Consider the following 27,601-nt stretch of genomic DNA (forward strand, 5'->3'; position numbering starts at 1 on the left):
TCGCTGTGTCTCTCTCTGTCAAATAAATAAATAAAACCTTTAAAAAAAATTAATTTAATTAAATATCCAAGTGTGTTTAAGTGATTAATTTAGTAACCAACTTACTACCCTTTAATGAACTATACCTTAACCAAAACTCTAAGACAAAGCTTTACACTTGAAAAAGTATACTCGCTCAGAATATCCTGAAAGTTTTTGCTCATTACCTCAACACACAGTATCTCTACCCACGACTCATCCTTCCTCCCCACTCTCCCAACTATTCTAATGCTTTGCCTTATTTGGCATGCACTTAAAATTACAACAACACATATATGTGACACATGCCTTCTAAATTTTGAGAACTTATCAAAGATACAGGAATGATTATAAGGCCTGCCTTCCAGACTCCATGAATACTTTCCTTTAACCCCCCCGCCCCGCCGTGACTTGCAGAGTAGATGCTCAATCTCTGGTGACACATAAAGAATTACTTATTATACTAATATTAAGTATCTCATAAAAGCTTAATAAAAAACAATTCAGCATTACAACCTACACACGAAGTAGGAGAGCGTAGTGGTGAAGAGCATGGACATTAAAGACAAACTGCCTGACTTCTAATCTAGTCTGTCGCTTTATTAGCTGTACAATCTTAAAGCAAGCTACATAACCTCTCAGTGTCTCAATCATCTCAACTATAAAATGGGATAAAGCATTAGCTAACTCTTAAGACACTGTCGAAGTAAATGACTTGGTGTAGCGCGTAGAGCAGAACCTGACGTGTGGTAAGCTACAAGCTCAAAAGTAGGAGTAGCAGTGGTGGCATCACCATCACCAGAAAACCTGGACACTTTTTAGCCAGAAATACAAATGACAATAACACCTTTCATCTGCTGTCTCCTTCTAATTACAAAGTTCTTCTACAGAAGATGTAGAAAAGAATGGAAGGAGCAAGCGTGTGAGGAGTTCCATTTTGGGCAGCAACTCAGTTTTCAATCCTGGCTTGGCTCTGCCATTAATCATCTATATGACCACTGACAACTAAGTAACCAGAGGGAAGTTATTTCACCTTCTGAGCCTCAACTTCCTGATCTGTAAAATGTAATACCACCTATATCCCAGGAATGTCTTGAGGACCAAAGGAATCAAAGTACCTAGAGCAACACAGTGTATGGCCCACTGCCAAGCTAATATTTGTTCCTTTCCCCCACCCCTCACATCTCACATGGAGTGTCTCATTTAATTCTCATCCCACCATTATGATGTTCGTATTAGTTTGAACCATGTTAAAAACAGTCGGAAACTGGCATTACGTTTGACCTAATACTCTATCCACTTACAAATGGAGAAAATAAGCTCTGAGAGGTTAGAGGTACTCAGGGTCACGTGCACAGTAAGTAATGGAGCTAAAACTTTAAAACCGATTAATAATTTTTCGTATTGCCAGGTAACTAATTGGTTCAGTCAGTCCTGCTCAGGAAAGAAAACAAAAGGTGCACTAACTACAATAATACATGCAAAACCACTGTCACCTACAAGTTTTTGTTCTGCCATATTAAGAATTGATGGGGACCCAGATTTCTAAGAAACCTTCCATTGTAAAAATTATTTGTGGAATGTCTGTGTATGTGTTGTGTGGAATTGAGGGTTTAGAGAAAATCAGAAGAAAAATATACTAATGGAAGCATATGCATAACTATACTAATTCAAAAAGTAAAAGTGTATCTAATTAGAAAACCCACAAGTGGCCAAACAGCAAATATCCATCCTAGCAAAAGGTGAGAGGTATTCAATACTACAGTTGAATTGTTTGCCAAACACACAAGGAAGAGTTATATTAATGTGTCCACTTCGGTTAATAAATGTATGGACTAGTATATAACTTTACTGTTACACAAATATACACACATACATATGTTTATATAGATACACACACCATAAGAAATACACTATTGTTGTAAAATTTAGAACTGCTAAACTAACGTCTATGAATTCCACAAGGGCTTTAGGACTAGATCACATAAACCATAGCTGGGATTCAATGTCTGTCCAACATGAAAAGTTCCATCAAAACGCACAGGACTAGTAAATAAATAACAAATGTTAACAGAACAAGGCCCCATAAAACTGGTGGAATATTTAACAGTATCAAATATTTACTATGATCAGCCTACAAATCTATTCTGTCTCTTTTCTCCTTGATTTGTCATTCACCGTTTTTTAAAGACACCATATGAACACAATAAGAATGAGGATAATGAACAGAAACTGGGTCTTTCAATCGATTTAAAAAGCACAGTTTTGTTTTAATCCGCTTATCTGTCTCCTCCAATTATGTAATCATTCCATGGCAAAAGATTACACCGCTTTTTTCCCTACACTGAAAGGAAAGAGTTGGAGGGGGAAACAGGAGTGTGAAACAGGTAGCCTCGGAATATGCTGTATTTCCACGAAACTAAATTGCTTCTTAGGGGTCAGTATTAACTCAGCATTCTTAATTTTCAAGACCTTACCCTTTAGCCATTACAGATTTGTTTTCTCAATGCCGTAACAACTGGCAACTCTTCACGGGCTGCAGATTCCACCTAACATCATCACTTCCAGAGTCCATTAGAGCTGCCTGGTCCCCGGGCGGTCGGAGGGAGTTGTCAACGGTGGAAGGGCAGGGTAATTACAATTACGTCCGTGCAGCTCAACTCCCCGAAACAAAAGTCGGGCCGAAATGCGCGGCAACCTAAGGCGCGACTCCTGGAGCTTGCTCGGGCCCCCCGAGTTTCGCCGAAACCTGCCGAGGGTGACCTCTACGCCTCAGCACGGAGCCTCGCTTGTCCTTTACTAAGACTCCAGGTCCAAGCCTACGGCTTCACCCCACTCCAGATCCCGCGCAGCGCCGGGCTCCACACTTGTTCGGGAACTCTCTTAGAACCAGCCCCCCCGCGGCCGCGGGCCCCCCGCTCTGAGTCGCGCGCGCGCCCCGCCGACAGGTAACCGGGATTTGGGTTCACAGCCGCGGGCGCTCGAGACCGCGCAGTTAATGAGTAACGCGCCCGCGTCCGGGGGGCGGGGGAGGAGCCGCCGCCGCCCGACGCCCCAGCGGCCCCAGGCACTCCGAGGCGCCGAGCCCTGCCGCCGCCTCTGCCGGGGGTCCTAAAGCCCGCGTGCCGAGCCGAGGGAGCGCGCCTGCCGGTGCGGGGCTGCTGGGCCGGGTCCTCGCGCGCTGCGCCCGCACCTGCACCTGCCACGGTTGCCCCTCCAGACCGGCTCGCGGGAGGGAGGCGGGCGCGCGAGCGCCGAGGGGGGCGGTGCTCCGCGCCCGGGGCCTCTCCCTCCCGCGGCTGCACTCACCTGACGAAATCACCGCGGCCACTGCCCGCGCCCAGGGGCGCTCTCAGGACTGTATGGAGCGCGCCCTGAAGCAGCGAGAAGAGGAAGAGGACGGCCGGCCGACGCCGCTCCACTCGGGCACGGTGGGCGCGCTGCTCTGGGAGCCGCCGAGGGAGCGCGGGACCGCGCCTGCGCCGGGAGCGGGGCCAGGAGCCGGGAGAGGCCTGGCCCGATGAGGGGGGAGGCGGGGCTGGGGGCGGGGCGGGGGCGGGGCTGGCGTGGGGCGGGAGGAGCCGACGCGCTCCCGCGCCCCCTGGCGCCAGGCGGGACTCTTCGCAGGTGCCGGGGCGCGTGCCCCAGGCGCCTCCGTGGGCGGTTGCCCTGGGAACGAGCACTCGCCTCGCTGGGCGGTGTTTCCCTGGGCTCGACAGGCGGCTTCGAGTTAACTTCGTGGTGGAGTGTCCAGGAGTTGGAAAATGAGCCTTCGATGTGAGTTGAGGACTGCTAGAACCAACCTGAAACTTGGCGTCCATATATGTCGTACAACGTGTGCGTGCGTGTGCGACTGGGGCTGGGAGCAGAGGAAGCCTGATCGAGCCAGACTGCATCATTTGAGCAGCGGCTGGAGCATTCGAGAAAGTCCTTCTGTACTCGCCTTCTCTCATCTTTTGTGTCAACTTTTTTTTTTTTATCAGACTTCCACCCCACTTTAGGTTCTCCGGGTAGGAAAAGTGAAAAATACAGGACCGAGCTCCCAAAATCGGATCAAAAAGAGGCGATCACCGTATGCGTCTCTATGTTTAGTAAAAGACATGCAATTTATGTGACAGACATTGAATAGGATCATCATTCTAAATATTGATCACATTTGTTAGAGGCAGTGAAGAAGAGTAGATTATGTGTATGACTACAGGAATCAGAATTCCTGGGATTGAAATCGCTATCGCTAGCTGGGTGACTTTGGGCAAGTTGATCTCTAATAGTCCCGATTTTCTCATCGGTAAGTAGGAATAAAAAGCCTATCTACCTCAGTGAGGCGTTGAGAGATTAAATGGTCTAATACATGTAAGACAGTGTAGATGCAGACTTCCTAATGAATATCAGCTGTTACTACTAATAACATTATTACTGTTATTGTCTACCTATAATCCAAACAGAAATCTGGAAAGTCATTATTTACTCTTTTATACCCCATCGCCAATATAGCAAGTCTTAGCCATTCTAATTCCCAAGTAATTCTTAAATCTATCCCATTTCCTATTCACTGTCACTAGGTAATAAACTTCCTCCGTTAATGGACTCCTAACATTCTCCCTTACCCCCTGTCATTCATGTCATGTCCTAAATGAATACTGTTATTCATCATTTACTGTGGTCCATCTTTGTCCCCATGTAGGGACAAAGAAACCATTACACACAGTCTCCACCCCAAGAACTGGAACATAGCGAGGGAGACAGGCATAAGAGTAACTAGGTGGAATAAATAAACTCAGCATGCAGCAAACTACTTGGGTTCTACAGCCTTGTCATACTATCTCATACATGTCATGTTTACATATGCTACTCCTTTTTCTTAAGTCCTAACCCTCCTCCTTTTCCTTATCTAATTCCTGCTTATCCTTCACTATTCAGACTAAGCATCAATTCTGTTGTGAACCCTTCTCTGTTGGCTTGCCCCCCAACCCTATCCCACCCCAGTATGGGTTAGGTGCTCTTAACTGTGCTCCCATAGGACCTTGTCTCTTTCTAGCATTTATCACATAGAATGATAATTGTAGTTTTGTCTATTTTCCTAATAACTATGAGCTTCTTGAGAACAAGCCTAAGACCTGACATGTAGTAGGACTGGCTCAATATATACAGATAAGTAAATGACGTACATGCAGATGTGCTGTCTTGGTATATAAATGTTTAGAGGATGGGCGCCTGGGTGGCTTAGTTGGTTAAGCGTCTGCCTTTGGCTCAGGTCATGATCCTGGGGTCCTGGGATCAAGCCCTGCATCGGGCTCTCTGCTCAGTGGGGAGCCTGCTTCTCCCTCTCCCTCTGCCTGCCACTCTCCCTGCTTGTGCTCTCTCTCTCTGTCAAATAAATAAAATCTTAAAAAAAAAAAAAATGTTTAGAGGACAGGCCCTATGATATGTTCTATGTAGGAGTTAAGATATGGAGCATCTACAGGAAATAGTAAGCAGTAACCTTATGCCTGAGTCCCAGGCTGGTCCCTTTGCAAATCACCTAGCATCCAAGAGGCTCTTTGGAATGTACTTAGAGGTGTTTCCTCTCACATACTTAACCTGTGAGCACTGTTTGAGAATGAGAAGAGCGATATGAGTAGTTACCTATGATAACATTTCATCGTCCTTGCAGCACAGAGACCAAAATAGATTACAAAGTGTGAGACACTCAGAATCTCAGCCTGCAAAGTATATAAAGTGTTGTAAGCCTCTTAGGTTAGATTGCTCACCCATATATTAAAGGGACAGACCCTTCACAAACTTTAAAAATGTGATGATAGATTTTGTGGTGTGCTTAAATTTGCCTTCTTTTTCTTTCATTAAAAAATAAATTATACAATTAATGTCAAATACAACATGTAAATAATATTGCATTTTTTAAGAAATCTTAAGACTTTCCAGGGCGCCTGGGTGGCTCAGTTTGTTAAGCGTCTGCCTTCAGCTCAGGTCATGATCCCAGTGTCCTGGGATCGAGTCCCGCATCGGGCTCCCTGCTCGGCGGGAAGCCTGCTTCTCCCTCTCCTATTCCCCCTGCTTGTGTTCCCTCTCTCACTGTGTCTCTCTCTGTCAAATAAATAAATAAAATCTTAAAAAAAAAAAAAAGAAATCTTAAGACTTTCCCATCCATACCTGATGCCGGAAAATGAAGATGATTGCAAATATGTAGAAATTTTAAATTGAACAAGTCATTCTAGGGTTGTTATCCTTAGTTATGATTTTTTATTGCTTGTTTGCCTCTTTTGTTTACAAAGTCCAGAAAATTTACAGGGTACTTTCCAGTTTCAAACTGACTTCACGGTAATTATCTCATGAATCTTTTACGGAGAACAATTTGACATAGGTAGAAGGGTAGTCTTCCTCTTTATAGAGGGGAACTTGGACTACCAAAGTTAGGGCTTGGGTCTTCAGAACAGGGTAATATCTTACAAACAAATGAAGTTAAAACTCTAAAAAGCATACTGGACTTCATGTCCAGTAGTATGACAGACTAGAGAATGGCTAATTGTCCCACCAAAAGCAACTCAAAGTGCTAGGTAAAATAGATAAAACATATTATCAAATATTTCAATAAGCTGACAAGAATGTAAGAAATCCTTAAGGGCAAAAAACTAGGTAAAAGCAGGAACCCAGACAGTAAATAAGAACAATGCAAAATGCGAAAAAACAAAAACGAAGGAAAAAAAAGCTGGTTACAGGGAAAAATAAACCAAAAATAATCTATCATTTCCTTGTCTAGCAAAATAATTATTTCTGAGCCAGTGTTGGCATTCCCATAGAAATTTGCTTTTGAAACTCCTGTACAAAAACAGAACTGCCTCTGAAATGTCTTTTATTAGATCAGTTATGGACAACTCTGCATTTCAGGCCCTTTTTCTGATGTTGGAATAAACAACTGCAAAAAATTGGAGGGCTTAGAGAAAAAGGTTAACAGAAGAGCTTAGACTCTGAAGAGTATGGTTCTCTTCAAAAGAGTCACTTTAACAAGCTACATACATAAAGGAAAAGTTTGGTAATTGGCTTCAGATCCATATTATCTCACTGATACCCAAATTGCCATCTATTAAACACATAGTTATTGCTTCGCTCTACCAAGTGCATAAATAATCTGCAGTGAGAGAGAAGAGAAGGAGGGGTGAGACACAATGAGGGGACTTCGTGGCTTCCCCAGAGTCCCAGATTCCAATCTATTCCTGAGGCTTCCTTCATCCCCACCCATAGGTTCTGTGACAAATCCTTGTATTCTTAAAAGAATTCCCCCATTTTGCTTAGATTTTGAATGGATTGCTATCAATGGCCACCAGAAAATTATCCTAAACTATGTATTTTAATGGAGGGGTTGGTTTCTGTAGCAGTTAAAAACCCCAAATAGCAGTAGCTTACACAAAATAAAATGATTTCTCTTATATAAGTATAGACAGTTCAGGGTTGATACGATGGCTCTCCAATCAGCACAGACACAGGCTCTCTTTATCATGTGGCTTTACCATCCTGAACATGCAGCTTCTACCTCATGATCCATAATGGCTGCTCAAGCTTCAGCCATCACATCCTTATTTCCAGCCAGCAGAAAAGAGATGGGGGTAGAAAAGGACACACCCCTCTTATTTAAGAACACTTGCAGGGGCACCTGGGTGGCTCAGTCAGTTAAGCATCTGACTCTTGGTTTCAGTTCAGGTCATGATCCCATTGGTCTTGGGATTAAGCCCTGCATCAGACTCCACATTCAGCGAGGAGTCCGCTTGAAGATCCTCTCTCCCTCTGCCCCTCCCCCACTCACTCTTTCTCTCTGTCTCTCTAAAATAAATGAATAAATCTTAAAAAAAAAAAAAAAAAAAACCTTCAGAACTTGTATACATCACTACACTTGCCCCTTATTGGTCAGAACTTAACTATAAGTAAGGTTGAAACATGTCATTTCTATTGAGTAGTGATGTGCCCAGTTAAAAATCAGTAGTTCTAATACTAACGAAAAAGAGAAGAACAGATATTAGAAATAACTAGCAATCTCTGGCTCATCATCTGAGATCAGACTTAGGAGGAGAGAAATGGTGATGGGGAAGAACATACAAATAGAGCAAAGGCATTATAACGAAAACACGCAATGTGTTCAGTGATGGGGAGCACGGCAGATTAGGGGCGCATGCAACAAGAACAGGTAGATAGTGCCTGGAAAGATATGTGGCAGCCAGACCCTGGGAGATTATAAATGCCAACTGAAGAAGTGGCATTTGGGAGTCAGAAGGGAGTTCCTAAAAGATTTTGGGTTGAAGGGTGAAATGATGAAAACAGTGCTTTAAGAAGAGTAATGTGGTGGCAATGCCTTGAATGTACTCAAGGGGAAATGGGAGGAGAGAAGATTAGATAGGAAGCTACTTTGAGGTAACGAGTGCTTATACTGTAATAAATACAGGAAAGGAGAAACACTTCAAAGGATGAATTTGTTTAATGCAAGATGGGATTAAATATCCTCTCTCTTTCTCCCTCTCCCTGTCGCTCCTTCATGTTCAGCATCCATTATACCTTTTTGAAATCAGCACAATGATTTTATTTGGAGAAGTACCCTTTCACCATGTTCAGTCCGTATGATTCAAGTGGAACTGAATTCTGCCTCTTCAAGGGCAAGCGTGTGACCCAGGCTTAACCAATCAGATAAAATGTTGATGGCTATAGCTGTCAGAAAACATCAACAAAGCACACTTTCACTCAAGTAAGTGACTTACCTTAAGGGCAAAACCAACAATCCTGCATTTGAAACAAGGGGATCAAGTATACGGGTTGGCAGCAGTGCCTCCAGTCAACCTGATTTATTATGAAAGAGAAGAAGAGAAGGCACAGTTGAAAGAGGAATGTTCAAACACACCATATACTCGGGAAGCATTCTGTTGGTGAGGCAAGATGGAAAAAAGTGCAACTGAGCAGTCCTGCAACTGCCAGTCTCTTAGAAGGAGAAATTAAAGGTAGTCATGCACAATGTTTGTATCATAAGGATTTCTGTTAGTCTGGAACATGGTCCAGGCCCCTCCTCAGCACAAACTTTTTGCACATAGCATATCTTCGAAAACTTGGAAAACCGGGCGCCTGGGTGGCTCAGATGGTTAAGCGTCTGCCTTCTGCTCAGGTCATGATCCCAGGGTCCTGGGATCGAGTCCCGCATCGGGCTCTCTGCTCCTTGGGAGCCTGCTTCTCCCTCTGCCTCTCTCTCTCTCTGTCTCTCATGAATAAATAAATAAAATCTTAAAAAAAAAAAAAAAAGAAAACTTGGAAAACCTCTTCTTCAAAGATGAGTAATCAATCAAAAAGGAACCAGCATGCAAAGATACCATAAGAAAAAAAAAAGGGAATAGGAAAAAAAAAAAAGCCGAATTAAAATTTTCATTTAAAAAACTTGCCATTGGGTGCCTGGGTGGCTCAGTCAGTTAAGTGACTTCCTTTGGCTCAGGTCAAGATCCCAGAGTCACAGGATTGAGTCCCGCATCAGGCTCCCCGCTCAGTGGAGAGTCTGCTTTTCCCTCTGACTCTCCTCCCTCTCGTGCTCTCTCTTACTCTTTCTCTCAAATAAATAATAACTTTTTAAAAAATAAAAAATAAAAAAACTTGCCATTAAGCAAAAGAAAATTTTAACCAAACATAGAGCCAAAATCAAGAGTTGGACACTTAACCAACTGAGCAACCTGGGCGCCCCCAGAGAAGCTTATTTAAATACAAATGTAATATACAACATTTTTAAACATGCAAGCAGTATGGTTTTCATGAGCCCTTTTGTAGGACAGGAGTAGAGAACGAACTTCAGCCAAACAAAAGATGAATTTAGGACCAACAAAACAAAACAAAAAACACAAAAAAACAACTGACAGTGATCATTGAATCCATTTAACTGTAGAATTAAATCTAAAACAAGTGTGACAATTATGGTCATGGAACAGAGAGTAAATAATAAATCCTGACAATGTAGCAATGAAACAACAAAAAGAAGTTGAGAGGGAAAAGAAATAAGGTGAACACTGCAAAAAATAATAATAATAATATAATTAGGGAATGGGATAGGAGGAAGAGGAAATATACTGCTTATTGCTTTGGATAATATCTAAAAATACAGTTATAAAGTTATTAAGATACCCACTGAAACAGAAATACATGCCTTCCAAATTAAAAAACATGCATACCAAAGAGTATACAGGCAATATAGTGACAAAAAGTTAAACAAGTAATATAAACTAAAAGTATAACAAAAAAAAATGATAGGTGAACTAAAATAGAGCGTAACTTTCATTTCGATAAACCTAAAAAGATTAAATGTATCAATTAGTTGAAAATTTTTCTCAGATGGAATATCAAATCAAATCCCAACTATATTCTATGTACGTAAAATAATGAAAGCAAAGTGCTTTAGAATGAAAATAAAAGGAGAGATGAAAGGATACTAAGCAAATGAAGCCAGTATCAGAACTTTATCTCAAACAAAGCTTAATTCAGGGAAAAAGCATTAAATGAGACAAAGACAGGCACTTTATAACAATGAAGCATGAGATATGAAATTAAGATCTCACACTTATAAATACCTATATACAAAATTGCATAGCATTTAAATTTATAAAGAAAAAACTACAGCAGTTTCAAGGAGGAATCAAGAGGAAACATGATGAATTTACTTCTCGTGCAGAACAGATCAAGTGGTAAAAAATAGTAAGTAAGGATAGAAAAGCCCTAAGTAACATAATTAATATGGTAGATTATATATATGTTTATAAATTTATATAAATAGATGTGAGAATAAGAATATATCTCCTATTCTTACACTTATGCTCTATTCACACAAACTGACTTTCATACAGGCCTTAAGGCAGGGGAACGCATTTTTGTTCTCTGCCCCAATTTAGTACAGCTAGCTGCTCTTTATTTCCCTGACATATTAAATTTCCAGATGTCAAAAAAAAAAGTTTGAGGGGCACCTGGGTGGCTCAGTCGGTTAAGCGTCTGCCTTCGGCTCAGGTCATGATCCCAGAGTCCTGGGATCGAGCCCCGCATTGGGCTCCCTGCTCGGTGGGAAGCCTGCTTCTCCCTCTCCCACTCCCCCTGCTTGTGTTCCCTCTCTCGCTGTGTCTCTCTCTGTCAAATAAATAAATAAAATCTTTAAAAACAAAAAAAGTTTGAAAACCACTGTGACACACACACACTTAACAATGTTAACATATTTATTTTATTTTAAATTTAAGATGCCCACCTGCCAAATGTATGGAATGCAATGTTATAAAGCAGCACCCCACAGGTGACCTAATTGACCCTGGTTAGCTAGAACACAGCTTTCAAAGGCTCTCTCTGCCAGCAAGGAATTTGGGAAGTTTGGCATAAGCATGGGTGTTTGGTCTAGGTGGGGCATCTGCAATGACGTGGGGTGGGAGGGAATGCTTCGGTACTAACTCGAGACAAAGGAGAAGTCTGATGCACCTTGCAACCTTCATCAGGTAAGTTCGTGACCTGAGCTGCAGAAGATTCTTTTCGCGGTGTAAGAATGGAGGTTGTCATGGTTGTCAGCATGTTTTATGCCTGTGCCCTTCAGCATCAGCTGATGGGATGAAGACAAAGCTGTGTGTACAGTTGGGTTTGTTTTAATGCAGTCAGGCTAGATAATGGGAACTAGTTAAAGAGATGTTTTGAGGTCAAAGACTTGGGGGAATTGAAAGGGCTCTCAGAGGCCCAACTTACTCAGCATGCCAGGCCTGAGAAATTGTGCTTTCTTGCTCATCTGATGAAACACCTGAAGACACTGAGCTTGAAACCAGAGGGGAAAGGCAGGGCTTTGGTTTCAGGATATGAAGAGCTCAGGCTCAAACCAGGCATGTGAACTGAACTCGTGGCAACTGGGCTTAATGGAATTATAGATTTTGAGGCATTGCTGTACTATTTTGGTAGGCATAAAGCCCAGATTTCCAAAGACACATGTTTTGATGAATATGAACCATACTTTACATTTCTGCAGCTGCTTTTGGCACGCAAACCTCAAGATGTGTTCGAATTACCAAGTAACTCTTCTATCTGTGCAGCTTGGTGACAAGAAGAATTTAATTTCCCAGACCTGAGAAGAAACTATACTATCAAAAAAGACACCCTTTAATTAGAATTTGAGAAGTGGCCTATGAATCACAAAATTGTCCTAAATTTCTGTCTACATGGCTCTCTTTCCTGAAACTATTGTAATCCAGGCTGATGGCAACTATCAGTAACAACAATTTGGAATAGAAATAACTGTACGCTGCTTGAATACAGTCCGGACATCTCAAAAATTGTTCGGTCACATCCCTAACTATATCGTCATTGTCATAATAAAAGTTAATCAGTGAGTTTCTGTTTTAGGTAAATATTTTTCAGGACCAGAAATACTCTGACATCATCCCCATGTGAAATAAATCTTTCCAGACAAGCAGACACTTTTGGCTGCAAGGAATGGACTTCTGTCCCCAATTCAGTGCCAGCAATGCTCAGTACCCAAACAATTCAGATAATTGTAGAATCTGACCTTGAGGCAAACTGGAAGTAGTATGGGAAATAGCTGAATACTGCTTAGCACGGTATTTTATACAGGGTAAATGAATAATTATAATATAAACCCTTAATTAGGCTGTCTCTTGGGGCCTTGAAGTTTCCCGCATATCATAATTCTGAGGCTTTAGTAAGGCCTAGCCAAGAGACATGAGTCATCCCTAATTTTGGTAGGCTCTTGCACATTTTCTTAACAGTTGACTAAGTAATTTTGAAGGACGCTTTTAATGTTTTCCTAAAAATCCCTAATTTTGAATATCATTAGGAGAGAATTCAGGCCACACACATGAGTTTCTGATTATCCATAAAATGTGGCTATCACGATTCTAAGGAATTAGAACTTTTGGTATGAGCATCACTAGCTATATTAGTATTTTCTTTTTCTATCTTTGGAAATCATTTGAGAGTGACAAGGATTATAAACACAACCTACACCACCCTCCCCCCAAATCCACAAACCATTTTTTTCTTCTTTTGCCAACTATGATTCTAGTGTATTGCCCAGATTCTAGAACATGTATAGGAGTTGCCAAAAGCAGCTGAAGTTGAATAGAAATTATGTGGGAGAAAGTAGACAGAAAAAAACACAGGGATGGATCTCAACAGCAAGAAGACCCAGCTAGACACTGCTAGCAAAAGCGTAACATGTAAAGGTAAGGAACAGAGCCTGAGCTAAAGAAATTTTATCCTTTGTTTTGCAAAAGGGGGTATGGAACCTGGGGAAAGCCATGCTAGGATGGAGCCCTGTATCAGCTTCTGCACTCAGTGAGGAGTCTGCTTGAGGATTCTCTCTCTCCCTCTGCCCCTCTCCTCCTAAAATAAATTTTTAAAAAATCACACAGATAAGCCATATTTGCAGGGAGCGATCTGTTCATGTGGTAGGAGAAGAGAGCCCATACCTAGTGAAAATGAGCTCCCTCCCACCCTTACTGGAGACTTAAAAATCGCTAGTCCAGGAAAACACATTTCATTCACTGATGAGAAATAAGAAAGGAAGTAACACAGCACCAACATAAAGAAACAATACACAAAAATCTGGCGGAAAAGGAGCAAAACTTAACATGGGAAGCACACTGTACCAGTAAAATGTCATACGACATAAATTTTTTTGAAAACTATCTTTCCCTGGGGTGCCTGGGTGGCTCAGTTGGTTAAGTGACCGACTCTTGATTTCTGTTCAGGCCATGATCTCAGGGTCATGGGATCGAGCCATCTGTTGGGCTCTCGCTCGGTGGAAAGTCTGTTTGAGATTCTCTCCCTCTCTGCTCCTCCCCCCAACTGTGCACTGTCTTTCTCTCTCTCTAAAATAAATAAATAAATAAAATCTTTTAAATAAAAGACAAATAAATGAATCAATCACCTCTATAAAAAGAAAACAAACAAAAACATAAAGCAGAAATGCAAGACTTCAAGAAAGATTATAGTGAACCTCGAGTTAGAATAATTCAGAAGAGAGGCAGTAGAAAAAAAACAAAACCTTCAAAGAAATAAAGACAAAATGAGAAGGAAAGTAAAAGAGAAAAGAAACTTAAGATAACAATATAGAGAAAAGAAATGAGAACAACAAGCAAAATAAAATGACAGGAGTCAAGAAGATTAGAAACAAAATCATAGATATGGAAAACAGGCAAAGGGGATTTTACAAAACTTATAATTTATGTCCCTCCCCCCCCCCAAGAAAAAGACTCAACATAATGGAAGAAAATAGATATTTAAAGATACAATTGAAGAAAACTTTGCTCCATTAAAAAACAACTCTTCAATTGAAAAACTGTATTACAGTCCAAGGACATTTTACCTAGAATAGCTGCTGACTACAGAGAGAAAAAAATAATCCTTTGGGGAAGGTTACAAATAATCAAGTCACTTATAAAGGGAAACTATCAGGCTGGTCTTATATTTCTATACAGTAATGTTCATTATAAGAAGACAGTGGAGCAACATATATAAGATACTCAAATATAGAAGGTGGACACAAAGACTTTAAGTCTAGCCAAACTGTCTTTCAAGTATAAAGACTAGAGACAAAGAGTTTTTAATATGCAAAAACCCAGGGAACATTGTTCCTATTAGCTTTTCTTAAGAAAACTACTAGAAGATGAACTTCAGGCAAAAAGGAGATAACTGGCCAAACTATAGCAGAAGTTCTGCTTATGAACATTGTGTAGTTAAATGGAATCCTTCCACTGTGCCCTCTGGAATTCAGCCATCATCAACCAAATTCCCTGTCTCCTCAACCTCTTCTCTCAGCATTTCATTCACCTCGTTGCTCTAGAAACCTGGCTCTTCCCTCAGGATACTCCTTCCCCTGCCACGATCATATGTAATGACTGTTTCTCTCCCACGGTCATATACCGGGGCCTCGGGTGGGGTAGGCCACCTCTTTGCTCTCATTGTCACTTTCAGACTTTTCTCACTCCACTCACTAAAATTCCCCAGTTTTAAAGCCCTTGTTATCAGATTAGTTCACCTAATAATGTTCATTTTTACTGTCTTCCATTGACACTTAGGTCATTTGCTCTTGTTTCTCAGTGATATTAGCTACAATCTGGTACTCTCCTCTTTAGTCTTCATTCTCGGTGATTTTAATAAATATTTTTGGTGATCCTTCCAACACCATAGTCTCTTGTTTTTTTTAATTCCTCCACTCAAATAACATTGTTCTCACCATACCTCAGTCACTCACCCCGCAGTCATGCTCCAGACCTTGTCATTATCAATAACTTCATGATCTTAATTCCATCATTCTGTTTTCTGACATCTCACTTCCTATCTTTCCAACTTACTGCCTTTAGTGCCCCGACTCCCAATAATCCTTTGATCCCTAATCAAGGAAAAAATGACATATATGAAGTTATTCACTGCAGCATTGTTCTTAATACAATACTGGAAACAAACCAAATGTACATCTTTAAAGGCCTCATTAAATGATTTGTTTAAGGAAGGAGGCAGTTACTTGAACCAGGAACAGAAAAAGGACTGTATGTATAAGGCTGCCTGACAGGAGTTGTCACCTGACAGGGGATGCAATCAGCCTGTGGTGACTCACCATGGAAGGAACTATGGAAGTAAGTACCCACCCTCTGGCTCTTATTCTCTGTTGTTTTCTGCCATTGACTCAGAATCAAATAATAATTATTAAATTGCCTTTTTTTTTTAAGATTTTATTTATTTATTTGAGAGAGAGAGACTGAGAGAGAGCACATGAGAGGGGGGAGGGTTGGGAGGGTCAGAGGGAGAAGCAGACTCCCTGCCGAGCAGGGAGCCTGATGCGGGACTCGATCCAGGGGACTCCAGGATCATGACCTGAGCCGAAGGCAGTCGCTTAACCAACTGAGCCACCCAGGCGCCCTTAAATTGCCTTTTTAAGGCCACTATAAGAAGAGTATTAGGCAGGGTACAAGTTTCACAACATTAGTACCATCTAGGAAATGATATCAAACCTGCCTAAGAAAATGGCTACCAACCTGGGGTCTCTGGAAACTTGAAGATGTGCAAAGGTGATTATGGGGATCAATAAACAATTTTCAACACTTCAAAAAACGTATCACATAGAAATTGTATCACAGGAGAAATTTCTCCTGCACAAGCAAATAGAAAGATCATGCTTTCTAGCTTTAACTGGTATAGTGCGAACTCATGCTGATCGGAAATGTGATAGGTGATAGGCATTTCCTGATCTTAGAAATCACTGAATCTAAAAGGTATAGTCTATAATTTTTGAAATTATTTTATCACTAAGAATCACAAAATATATTCCATAATTAAACTATCCTAAAAAATGGTGGTTGTAATTTGTTCACCTGAAATTATCAACTAATTCTCCAGGCTTAATATGATAAATAACCAATACAGTGGTATAAGATGTGTGCGTTAAAATATTAAATGGTATCATATAAAATAAAAACACACTGTTTGGGTTCTAAATTCAGGGGTCAGATTTGTTTTTTTAAGATTGTAAAAGCATTCTTTGGTTCATTCAACATTACTAGTCAAACACTTTTAAGGGCTAAATTACACTAATAATTTTGTCTTTTCTATTCGGTCTGATCAATTTTTTAAATGGCTTCATGTAAAATTTGATTTATATTTTACAACAGGCCCATGTTATTAAGATTCTCTGAGAAAGAAATCAAAAGGATACTAGAACAAAGGCTAGTTTGTACCCTATAATATAATTAAATCTACTGTCTGAAGGGGTTAGTTGACTTTTAAAGTAAAGCGATGGGTTTATTACAGTCAGAAAAATAGCAGATTTGAAAAATGTCATAGTCAGCCACTGCAGGATTAGTAAGGATGGACACCAGAGTGATCTTCAGAGGGTGTCGCGGTGCGCTGGAGACCGACGGGGATGAGCTGCCTGGAGAAGAAAAGCAGATGGAGTCCCTGTTGTTCCCCATCAGGGGTCATTACCTTCAAAACCGTCAAGATGTCAAAGCATTAACAAGATAGGCAAAAGAGTTTTCCTCCAACATATGCCTGAAACCTGAGAGAGAAGATATGTAAAATTTTCCATGTGGTGTTTTTCTTATCAATGAACACTTCAAACCCCTGGTCAGAGAATGCACAGTCTGGTCCAAGTTCTCACCCGTAGGCCATTGCCTGACTAATTACGTCTCCCTAGATGATAGGGCTTGGGAAACCCAGGCTGGGCAAGTCAGAATGCATAGAATTTCATTTCTCTATTTATTCAAGACACTTAGTCACTGGCAAAATAACTCAAGTGAAAAGGCTTTGGACATATGCAAAAATGGAAAGTAATCTCCTCTCTGAATTAGGAGGCTCCTGAGAGGGTAACCTCCATTTGAAAAGCCAGCAGATTGGGGCATAAACTCAGAACTGCCTGGCCCTGGGCAAAATGCAATAGGGGCATAATTCATGCAGTCACAAGGATCAGATCGGTAAAGCTCCAGACGAGTGTGGTGACTGATTTTAAATAAGATCTTTCTTTTCAAATTATTTTTAGCACTTTCAATATGTCCTCCAGAGAGACTCATACATAGTGCTTAAGGATAATTACTATAATGTGGAAAATTGGGAACAACGTGAATGTCCATCAATAAGGAAATGGCAAAATAAATTACAGCATATGCATTGTCTGGAATCTTAGGCATTTGTTAAAAAGAATGATCACAACATACTGATGGGAAAAAAATGGTTGTGACTTTTTATTTGTTTTATTTATTTTTATTTTTTGGCTATGACTTTTTAAAATAAAACAAGTATCAGAACAATATGTACGATTTCATTTTTGCAAAATTTCCATTTTGCAAAGCAAGGGTATTGGATGCAATCTTTGTGCACCTTCTCAGATTTCCTCTACTGCCTCTTCTTGCTGCAGGTAACCCTGACACCCCTATTGTATTTTTAACACAACCATTGCCTTTGCTGAACTCCCTGAGCTGCCTGGAATTCAAGTTGGAACCCTGGTCCTCCATAGCCCTTACTCCCCACACTCTAAGCCTTATCACATCGAGTTGTCTCTCTAGATTTGGATGAAACGCCACACCATGGAGCATGGGAATTGGCTTCCTGAGTGACTGCCAAGGGCTGAAAATATAAGGATTACCTCCCGATGGGGTGAACATTGGCCGATGGGAAATGAAAGACAGAAGGGATCTGAACAGAAAAATCTCCCCCGCTGCCTTCTTGCAGACGATTACTCTGAAGTATGGCTTTTTCTTGCCTTTCCAGAGGAGTCTGCATACCAAGCAACACACCTGCCAAGCACCTGCCATGTCTTTGCCAGGCCTGTTAGGAACCCCTGGCCAGTGTGGTGATACACCACCACGTCCCAGTGCTTTGCATCTTTATTTTTACCTCGTTTCTGTTGTTTCTTCACCCTCACTATCTTCGGCTAGCACTTTCCAAATAAAGTGGCCACACTTTCCTCCTTGCCTCTGATTGTCGTGTCGTAGAGGACCCAGACTAAGATCACAGCAAACTGAATATTGAAGCTATACAGTAGTCCCCCTTTATCTGTGAGGGGTCCCCAGAGGATGCGTAAAACCACAGATAACACCATACTGTGTTTTCTTCCTGTAAATACATACCTATGATAAAGTCAATTTATAAGGGACAACTCCCCTTATCTGTGGTTTCAGTTTCCAGGGTTTCAGTTACCCACGGTCAGGGACAGTCTGGACCGACGATCTTCCTTCTGACAGATCGTCAGAAGGTCAGTAAGTAGTACAGTAACACTACGTCACAGGGCCGACATCATTCCCCTCACTTCATGTCATCATGTTGGCCTTGTATGATCTCACATCATCACAAGAAGGGTGAATGCAACACACTCAGATATTCTGAGAGAGAGACCGCATTCACAGAACACTTATTACAGTTTATTATACTTGTTCTATTTTATTACTGGATTATTATTGTTAATCTCTTCTGTACCTAATTTATAAATTAAACTTTATCATAGGTATGTATATATATGAAAAAAGATAGTATGCATAGGGTCCAGTTCCATCTGCGGTTCCAGGCATCCCTGGAGGTTTTGGAATGTATCCCCCCCTCCCCCCGCAGGTAAGGGGGGAGGGGACTACTGTAACCAACTAAACTCAACTTTAAAAAGAATTCTGTTCTTGGTAGGGCAGCCCTAGTGCTTGAGGAGAAGAACATAAATAAGATGTCATGACAGCAGAACTTGACAAGTCACCAGCAAAGAATTGAGGTTGGTGGTAGAAGTAGCAATTACCACACGTGAGAGCTACCATTTCATGACCTGGAGCAGGGCCCTCCCCCTAAACCTGGTCTGACAGCCCTCCTTTTAGTAGCTTCAGAGCTGCAATAACAAAATTAGCCAACTTCAAATTACAGCCATGGGTGGGGAAAACAGGCAAATACTTCTCTATGCAATTTTTATTATCCTGGTACCATGTGCCAGGAAATGTCTAAGTGCTTACGATTCAGCGGTGAAGCAAAGGGACAAGAATCCCCACCCACATGGAGTTTATGTTCTAGAATGGCGGGTGGGGGGAGTTGGTTGGGAGGGAATATAACCAAAAATTACAAAAATTAATTTTAGCCCTTAGTTTCCTAGCAAGGCTAGCTCTGAAAAAACTTGTCAAAACAACAGAGTTCTATTATTTTCTCCCCCCTCTCACTCTCTTTATAGCCCTGTCTGCTCCCTTTTGCATCCTGCTTGGCAGCTTCCCCACCCCCATCCTGCTTCCTCAGGGCTGTGTGTCTAGTCACCGAATCTCAGGCTCTTGGGATGAAGCCCACCAAACTTTTTTCCCCCCTAAAACCCTCTCCAGGTGGTTCAGATGATCAGCCAGCCTGCTTCAGTCCTCTCTGTCCTCCCTGCTGCCACCCATCAAAATTTGCCCAATTTGTGGTTTTTTTCCCCCAGGACTTGCTCGCTGCATTCCAAAGTGATGCTATTAGCTCAAGCTAATGCATTGCTTTATTTTAAAAACTTCATGATACTAATAGTCTCTGATATTTGCAGAGTGCTTTTGTATTAGCAAAGCATTTTCATATACAGTAATCATTTTGGTCACATTACTAGCCCAAGGAATAGGCAGGGTAGGTTTTGTTCCCCTCCTTTTACTGCTGAAGAGACTGAACTTCAGAGCAGTTGAGTCCTTTGTTCAGGGTTATTCCACTCGGAAGAGCAGAGTCGGTTTGAAGAGCCTTCCAATTCCTTAATTGTCCTATTTCCCCGGTTCTTTTGCACTGTTCTCTCCAGATGATAATTTGAATTATTTTGCTAACATTTCATTATAACTCTAAAGGTGGAAATGCCAGGTACCAGAGTGGGCTGACAGGAAAGAACCCTGGGACAGGTGTGTCTTTGGCGTCTTAAATCAACTAGACAGATTTTCTGGTCCACCTTCAAGAAGAGCCAATGCTGTCAGAATCAAAATCACTATCAAGTGATAGATATACGGCTAATTAGACTAAGTGATACAGCCCGTGGGCCAGTGTTTATTGGCAAGTGGGCTACTTTCTGCCCCTTCAGCATGCTGCTTCTGGCTCCTTCTCCGGCAGGCTGGCTGTCAGGAGCCAACTGTCCCTCCCACACACCCCCTCCACTCAAGAGTCAGCATCCAGATGGTACCACTCTTTCCTCCCCTCTCCCCGTACCCGAAATCGCTAGGGTGACCATGTAACGCATTCTCTGAAGCAGAGCAATTTTGAGAGAAAACGAGGGCAGTATTAATAATTATGCCAGGACCACAAGTGTAGACCAGGATTGTCCCGTATAAACCAGGACCCTACTTCTCACCACCAAATAAGTGGTGAAAACTTTTTGAAAAGCAACTGACTGAATCAAAAGTTGTTTTTTCTTTCTTGGTGCGCTTCTGATAAAGGTGCCAGTACATACAAATGTATCCTCACATCACACAGAAAGAAAATATTCCTGAGACGTTGCATGCTATAGAATGCCTGAGAAATCTGGCTAGTTATGGAAACTTGTGAATTCTTTGGAAATGTAAAAAAAAAAAACAAAAAAAAAAAACAAAATCCTTTCACAATGCCTTTCCCGTGTCCTGTATAAGGTTGTAAAATTTAAATTTTCTATAACAGTGTCTCACCAGGTAGCAATCTATACTGGCCACAGGTACCCATAGTAGAATATGTAATTCTCACAAAAACTCCGGAGAGCAGCATGGTATGGAGCATACAGACAGGACTCCGCTGTGCTGAGGCATCCTACCGGAATGGATGCTGCTACCATCCTAGCAACGAAATCCTCAGTCACATAGCGTTTGCTCTGGGTTTTAATATTATAAAATAGTGTGCACTCATTGTGACAAAAATGGAAAAATCTAGAAAAGTGAAAAGCAGGAAAACAAATCATTCATAATCATTACCTCACGAGTAACTATTATTAGCATTCTGTATATTTAGTTCCAGATATTTGTATTTTTTATAACTTCTTTTTTACTTAGTTGGGACCATTCTATATCATTCTTGCTTTTCACTTAAATTATATTACATGTATTTTTCCATGTCATTATAAATCATTTAAAGCGTAATTTTAAATAACTGCACAGTAATCCATTATGTAAAGAACATCTTGTTCACTTCACTATTCACAGCTTATAGGGCATGTAGGTTGTTTCCCACTTCTTATAAATAATGCCACAATGAATGCTTTATCCTAAAGCTTTTTCTGTGCTTCATGTTATTTCTCGAAGCTAGATTCCAGTAACAAATTATCTTAAAATACATGAACATATTTAAGATTCTTGTTATATGTTATAAAAAGCCTTCCAACAGGCTTTTATCTGGTTTATATACCCATCAATAATAAATATGACCCTCACTAGCTCAGAATATATTCATATGTAAAACATGATATATGTCTTTTGTTTTGCATTTCTTTGATCTCTAGAGAGGCTTAGCTATTCCCATACATGGCTAACTAATTGTATTTTCTATTACACAAATTGTTTATATCATTTGCACACCAGAATTTTTGCTAATGTCACAAATTAGAAACATGTATAGTGTATGTTAAAAAAGCTCTGTATGTTCAGTATTGACAAAAATAGCAAAAAGATCCACTAAGAATTATTATGTGGATTATAGAATTAGAATAATATACAATTTTCTACTGAGAGCATTCAAGACATAAGTATATAAGCAACAAAACAGTGATAGTCAGTGAGATCCAACTTCATCTAGAACTGGCAAAACTCTGAGCCAGGGAAGCAGCGAAGACGATGCCGTCAGTCCTGGGCACTGTGTGTCACATTCTAGACTCATTGTCTCACTTCCCTGAGCGTCTTCCTCTGTGCTTGAATACTTGATCATCACATGCCTCCTATCTGAAGCAGATGTTATCATCATCTTTACGGATAAGAAGACCAGAGTTCAGAGAGGCACGTAACTTGCTCAAGACCACGCAGCTAGAAGAGTCGGACACTTTCTCATTCTAAACCTCATGATCTTTCCAGAAGTCAGATGCTTAAAAGCATTCAGAAAAACAAGAAAGCAAGGGACCTGAAAATGTACTGCAGTAGCAACTATCAAGGATTAGAGATGCACTAGCCAGACTACGCTGAGCATTAGTAACATAAAAACATTTATTTCACGCTCTGCATTATACTTTTCAGTGTTTATAAAAATTCCTACCTAGCCACAAGCTGGCTCTTCTGGGCACTAGCTTACCTGAAAGGCATATAGCACAGTGGATAAGGGTGCAGGCTCTGAAGCCCACCTGCCTGAATGTGAGTCCCCCGCTTTGCCATTTGCCACATTGTAACCTGGGAACATTACTCCAAAGCTCACCCTCAGGTTCCTTGTGGGGAGGAGGTAGTAATAACAGGACTTACCACATAGAGTTTTAGGGAAGAGTAAGCGTAGTAATACGTGCAAAGCACTCAAAGTGATACCCGGTACATAGAAAATATTCAAGTAACATCAGTTGTTGCTGTCATTATATGTATTAAATCATTTAAACTCATTACAACCCTGTGACTTTATGCCTACCCTACTGTGATCTCCCATTTACTGATGAGACAATGGAAAATTTATACTAATTATAAAAACATAACATAAACACTTTTCAAACCTAAAAAGGGATCCCTGGCGAAGGTGTGAACCAGATTAGAAAAACACAGTATATTTTCACTTCAGTGAAGTATAAAATGCGAAGGGAACAAAGTTACATTTTATATCAAAAACAAAATTAAGTAACATTAGACACTAACATAAAGTGTTTTTTTGTCAACATTGAATGTGCAAAAAAACCAAACAAAGAAAACTATTAAATGTGCAAGAAACACTGCAGAGGTTTGTAAACGGTTTTCTTCGAAGTCAATGACCTGGAGCAGTCAAAGGGATGCTGACAGATGTAGCAGTCATCCTCCTTTGTCCTATTTAAATGCCACTTATCCCTATTCTCAGTAGGCTTGAATAGGCTTGGTTTCAGAAGCCTGTGACTCATATTTGTAAATACTAAATGTATTAAAAACATATTTTGTGCATGAACCTATACTTTCACTTTGAATGAAAAGTGCACACACACCCAAACATTTCTATTTTAAATCTTTATCCTGAGGGGCGCCTGGGTGGCTCAGTCATTAAGCATCTGCCTTCTGCTCAGGTCATGATTCCAGGGTCCTGGGATCGAGCCCCACATCGTGCTCCCTGCTCTGCGGGAAGCCTGCTTCTCCCTCTCCCACTCCCTCTGCTTGTGTTCCCTCTCTCGGTGTCTCTCTCTGTCAAATAAATAAATAAAATCTTAAAAAAAAATAAATCTTTATCCTGAGAACAACCATACATCAAAATCCTAGGGGAAGTCAGTATAACTAAAGTATTTTTATGAATGCTGTTCTTAAGAAATATGACGCTGGGGGAAATGGTTACTCTCTTCTCCTGCCTCCTCTTCCAAATATGGGGGTAACCTCAGCTGGTGGATGGCCTCCTGTCGTGCGCTGGGCACCCCAGGCCTGACTCAGGAAGGCAGGTAAGGGAGGGGAGCAGAGGATGAATTGCAGATGTGAAGACCTAGAAGAAGTTACCAATGAATGGCAATCCAAATGTGAGAAGCCTAAAGAAAGAGGAGACGGTGGTCAGTGAAGAAAGAGGAAAGATACAGCAGAAAAAATGAGGGGAAGGGATAGAGATGAGGACTAAAATGGCAGGCAAGCCACAACAGATAGGTGAGATTCACCTTGCAAAAGGAAATCAAGCTACTGAAGAGACCTTTGGGCTGTGGTGGAGACAAATGAAGGGGTTTCTTTCTAAGGGCACTGAAACTCTTACGTCCAAGCCAAGAGGTATAAAGTATGGCAAAACAAACAAACAAACAAACAAACAAAAAAACACCACAAAAATAAGCTTCTCAGCCTATTGCTGTGTGTTTACAAGATTTACACACTCCACGCGACAGCAAGCAAACTACTCATCCACTGAAGTTTACTTATATGTAAACTTGGCCTGCGGTTTCTCCTGGTTTTCGTCTCCCAGAGTGATTGAATAGCTAGGACATCTGTATCTGCAAATCTACACAAGGAAATGTTATCGCCAAACAACCTAGCTGCATCGCGGGTTGTAATCTAAGTGATTTCTTGAACCATTTGGCTTCCTCGATTCCCTTTAGCCATCCTGGAGGTGGTTGAATTTCAAGTCAGTATTGAGTCTCCCTGAGAAGTTAATACTGTGTAGAGGGAAGGGAAGAACATTCAGATGGTTGGGGCTGGAGAATGGGCCGTGTGAAGAGAGCAGGTTGGCTAATACACCTCAGGGAGGATGGCTCTCTCCTCCTGACCACTACCCTTTGGTCACACGGACCCCCTGAAGGTCCCTGAATGTGTGCTATTTCACACCTTTGTCATAATGCTGCCCTGGGAGAGCAGACTGTAATCTCTCCCCACCTGACAATGACGTGTTCGTATGCCTGACTCTCCCTCTAGACAGTGAAGCCCTTGAAGGAAGGGATGGAGCCTTACTCATCTTTGTATCTCTAACTCCCAGCACCAAGACGGATACATAGCTGTTTCTCAATATCTAGTTGTTGAATGCTCGAATACATTTTTGTTAACCTATGAAATTTTGTGTTTATGAAACTTTCTTAAAGCCTATAAAGTAAGATGGAATGCATTGTTTTGTGTTTAAAATCACATCAGTCCCTGTGGCAATCAATGGAAATTTATGTAATCTGATTATTTACTATGTCACCAAACCTCCAGAGTTAGACAAAGACTGGAGGGTGGACCCAATTAAGAGACAGAGAGATATATGAGTACTTCACACAAGTGAAAAATTAATATAAATAAATTTAAAGGCTATTAAAATTTATATCTTGAAGTTAACCCTAAAGTAGGTATTCTTAATTTGGGGGCCAGGGATCTTTAGCAAGGATCCTTAGCAGGGATGAACTTTGAGGGGCGTATCTAGGAACCATACAAAAAAGTCAGTCAAAATGAGGTCTATGAATATGTGTATTTCACAAGGGAGGTGGTACATAGCTCTCGTGAGATTCTCAAAGGTGTCTACAATCTAAAAATAATACAATCCATTAATGCAGAGACACTTGCAGAAACATGAAGAGAAATATGCACAAGGATGTTTGTCACAGCATTTTTTGAAAGTGAAAAATTGGAAACAATCTAAATGGACTTCAGTAAGGGAGTGTTGAACGCATACATAAAATGTGTGTGATGTGTAGCATACATATCTAGGCATATTGTTCAGTGAAAGAGCAGATTACCACACAGCATGTATAAGGTCTCATTTATGGAAAATAATGTGCATGTGTATCTAGGCATAGAATGTGTCTGGAAAGACCATCACCAAATGTTAACAGTCATTGCTGATTGGTGGAATTTGGGATGTTTCTGTCCTTCCTTTTTACTATCCTGAATTGTTTGAATTTTTACAGTGAGCATGTTATCATTTTCACAAAACAATAATACTATTTTCAAGAATTGGAGGGGATGTTTAGAGAAATATAAGAAAGGCAGAATCGTAATTGACAACTATTGAAAACTTGGAAATTATTAGCCGTAAAGTTGGCATCGGAAGAGATCACTGCTGCTCCTCAAGTAGACCCCAGAGTAAGATAAATCGTAAGGCTGAGCCAGCATGGCAATTCCTACGCCTGAGTTCAAGAGTGTTCAAAGGAAGTGACAACTGGTCTTAGAAACTCCTGGCACCACCTAGCTCACCATAAACTGGTTTTTCTGTGAAGACGCAAGAGCTCCGTACAATAATAAAACCATGTGTGTAAGAAGTAGGAACAATTGCATATTATCACTTACGGTTGTGCCAGTCAGCCCGGTATGTGGCGCAACCCGTTCCTGAAAGAGTTCAAGTTGCTCATCATCTGAATCAGAATCAGATTAGAATCTTTTTTCATGTTTTTAATAGCTTTATCAAGGTATATTTGACACAACTTTATTTTTTTATTTTAAAAAAAAATCTTAATTCCAGTATAATTAACGTACAGTGCTGTATTAGTTTCAGGCATACAATATAGTGTTTCAACAATTCTATACATTACTCAGTGCTCATCACCAGAAGTGTGTCCTTAATCCCCATCACCTATTTCGCCAATCCTCCCCCATGTCCCCTCTGATAACTACCAGTTTGTTCTCTATAGTTAAGAGTCTGGCCTTTTTGTTTGTCTCTAGAACCTTCTTTCCCCCTAAAAGGACAAAGACCTGCTTTCAACCTTAGGTTTGAAATGTGAAATGTTTATTTGTAAGACTCAAAACCTTCGCAGAAAGACTGTGTATGAGTGCATATTTGCCCTGAGTTAACTGCTGCCCCTTTCAACCTTTCTTCATTGCAGCTCTCTGGCTTGTTGTCACAGGTATATGCCTCAAAAACGATGCATTTTCAAAATGTCCCTTCATTTGGTGCCCAAAATTTCACATCTTGAAGTAATGCATTGTAGTAATATTTGAGATGGCCAAGAAGAATGCTTTTCTTTTGTCAAGTGGAAGAACAATTATGAAAAGGAAAGCACATTAATTTTAGGAGAGAATACACGTGTATATATATAAGGAAGTTGTGGGTCTAAAAAAATGATTCACTTAAAACTATTCATGCCCTTTTACCTCCTCAAAACCCTCAGGTATATACCAGGGGTATGTGTACCCCAATTTGAAAACCATTGCTTTAGTCTATCTCATTTATTCATAGATATGGAAACTGAAGCCCAGGGTAGTGGCCAAACCAAGACTGAACTTAGGTGTTTCAACTTGCAGACCAATGGGTTTTCAGTCCTACCATACTGCCTTTTACTGTGACAGGGGATGCATTTTTTTCCCCTCTTTGAGGCTTGTTTTGCTCATCTGCAAATTGAGAGGGATAGACTAGCTGATCTCAATACTTGAGCCCCTTCCTTTTTTTCCACCAGATCCACTTTCCAAACTTCTGTACTCTGCTGTGAGTCCCTAGAGGTGGTTATGTTTACACTGATCTCTAGCTTCTGGTTGGGTACTGGCAGGAGCTTAGAAGACAGAAAAGGAGTAAGACTGGGCCATTTTATTCACCTGGCTCCGCTGCTTGGTTACAGTCGGTTGGTTGTGTCCTACCCCTGAAGGCACCTACA

The 27,601-nt window shown here is 40.9% G+C and overlaps 1 protein-coding gene across 2 annotated transcripts in view; it reads right to left on the minus strand.

The window, feature by feature from the left end:
- The window catches only part of RAB3IP (RAB3A interacting protein), a 43,017-nt gene extending 39,557 nt beyond the window's left edge, over positions 1-3,460 (minus strand). The window contains exon 1 of one of the 2 annotated variants that reach the window (XM_045872978.3): positions 3,328-3,460. Coding sequence is in view for 1 of the 2 variants with exons in the window: in XM_045872977.3 (XP_045728933.1) it covers positions 2,496-2,506 (11 nt within the window). In the remaining variant the exon portion in view is untranslated. Of the gene's footprint in view, positions 1-2,495; positions 3,158-3,327 lie in introns of those variants that run through there. The other variant, XM_045872977.3, reaches the window with a different exon arrangement.
- Positions 3,461-27,601: the final 24,141 nt, after the last annotated feature.

This window comes from Mirounga angustirostris, unplaced genomic scaffold, assembly GCF_029215605.1.
Source record: "Mirounga angustirostris isolate CCGP_5_RB_7025 unplaced genomic scaffold, mMirAng1.0.hap1 SCAF_5, whole genome shotgun sequence".
NCBI lineage: Eukaryota > Metazoa > Chordata > Mammalia > Carnivora > Phocidae > Mirounga > Mirounga angustirostris.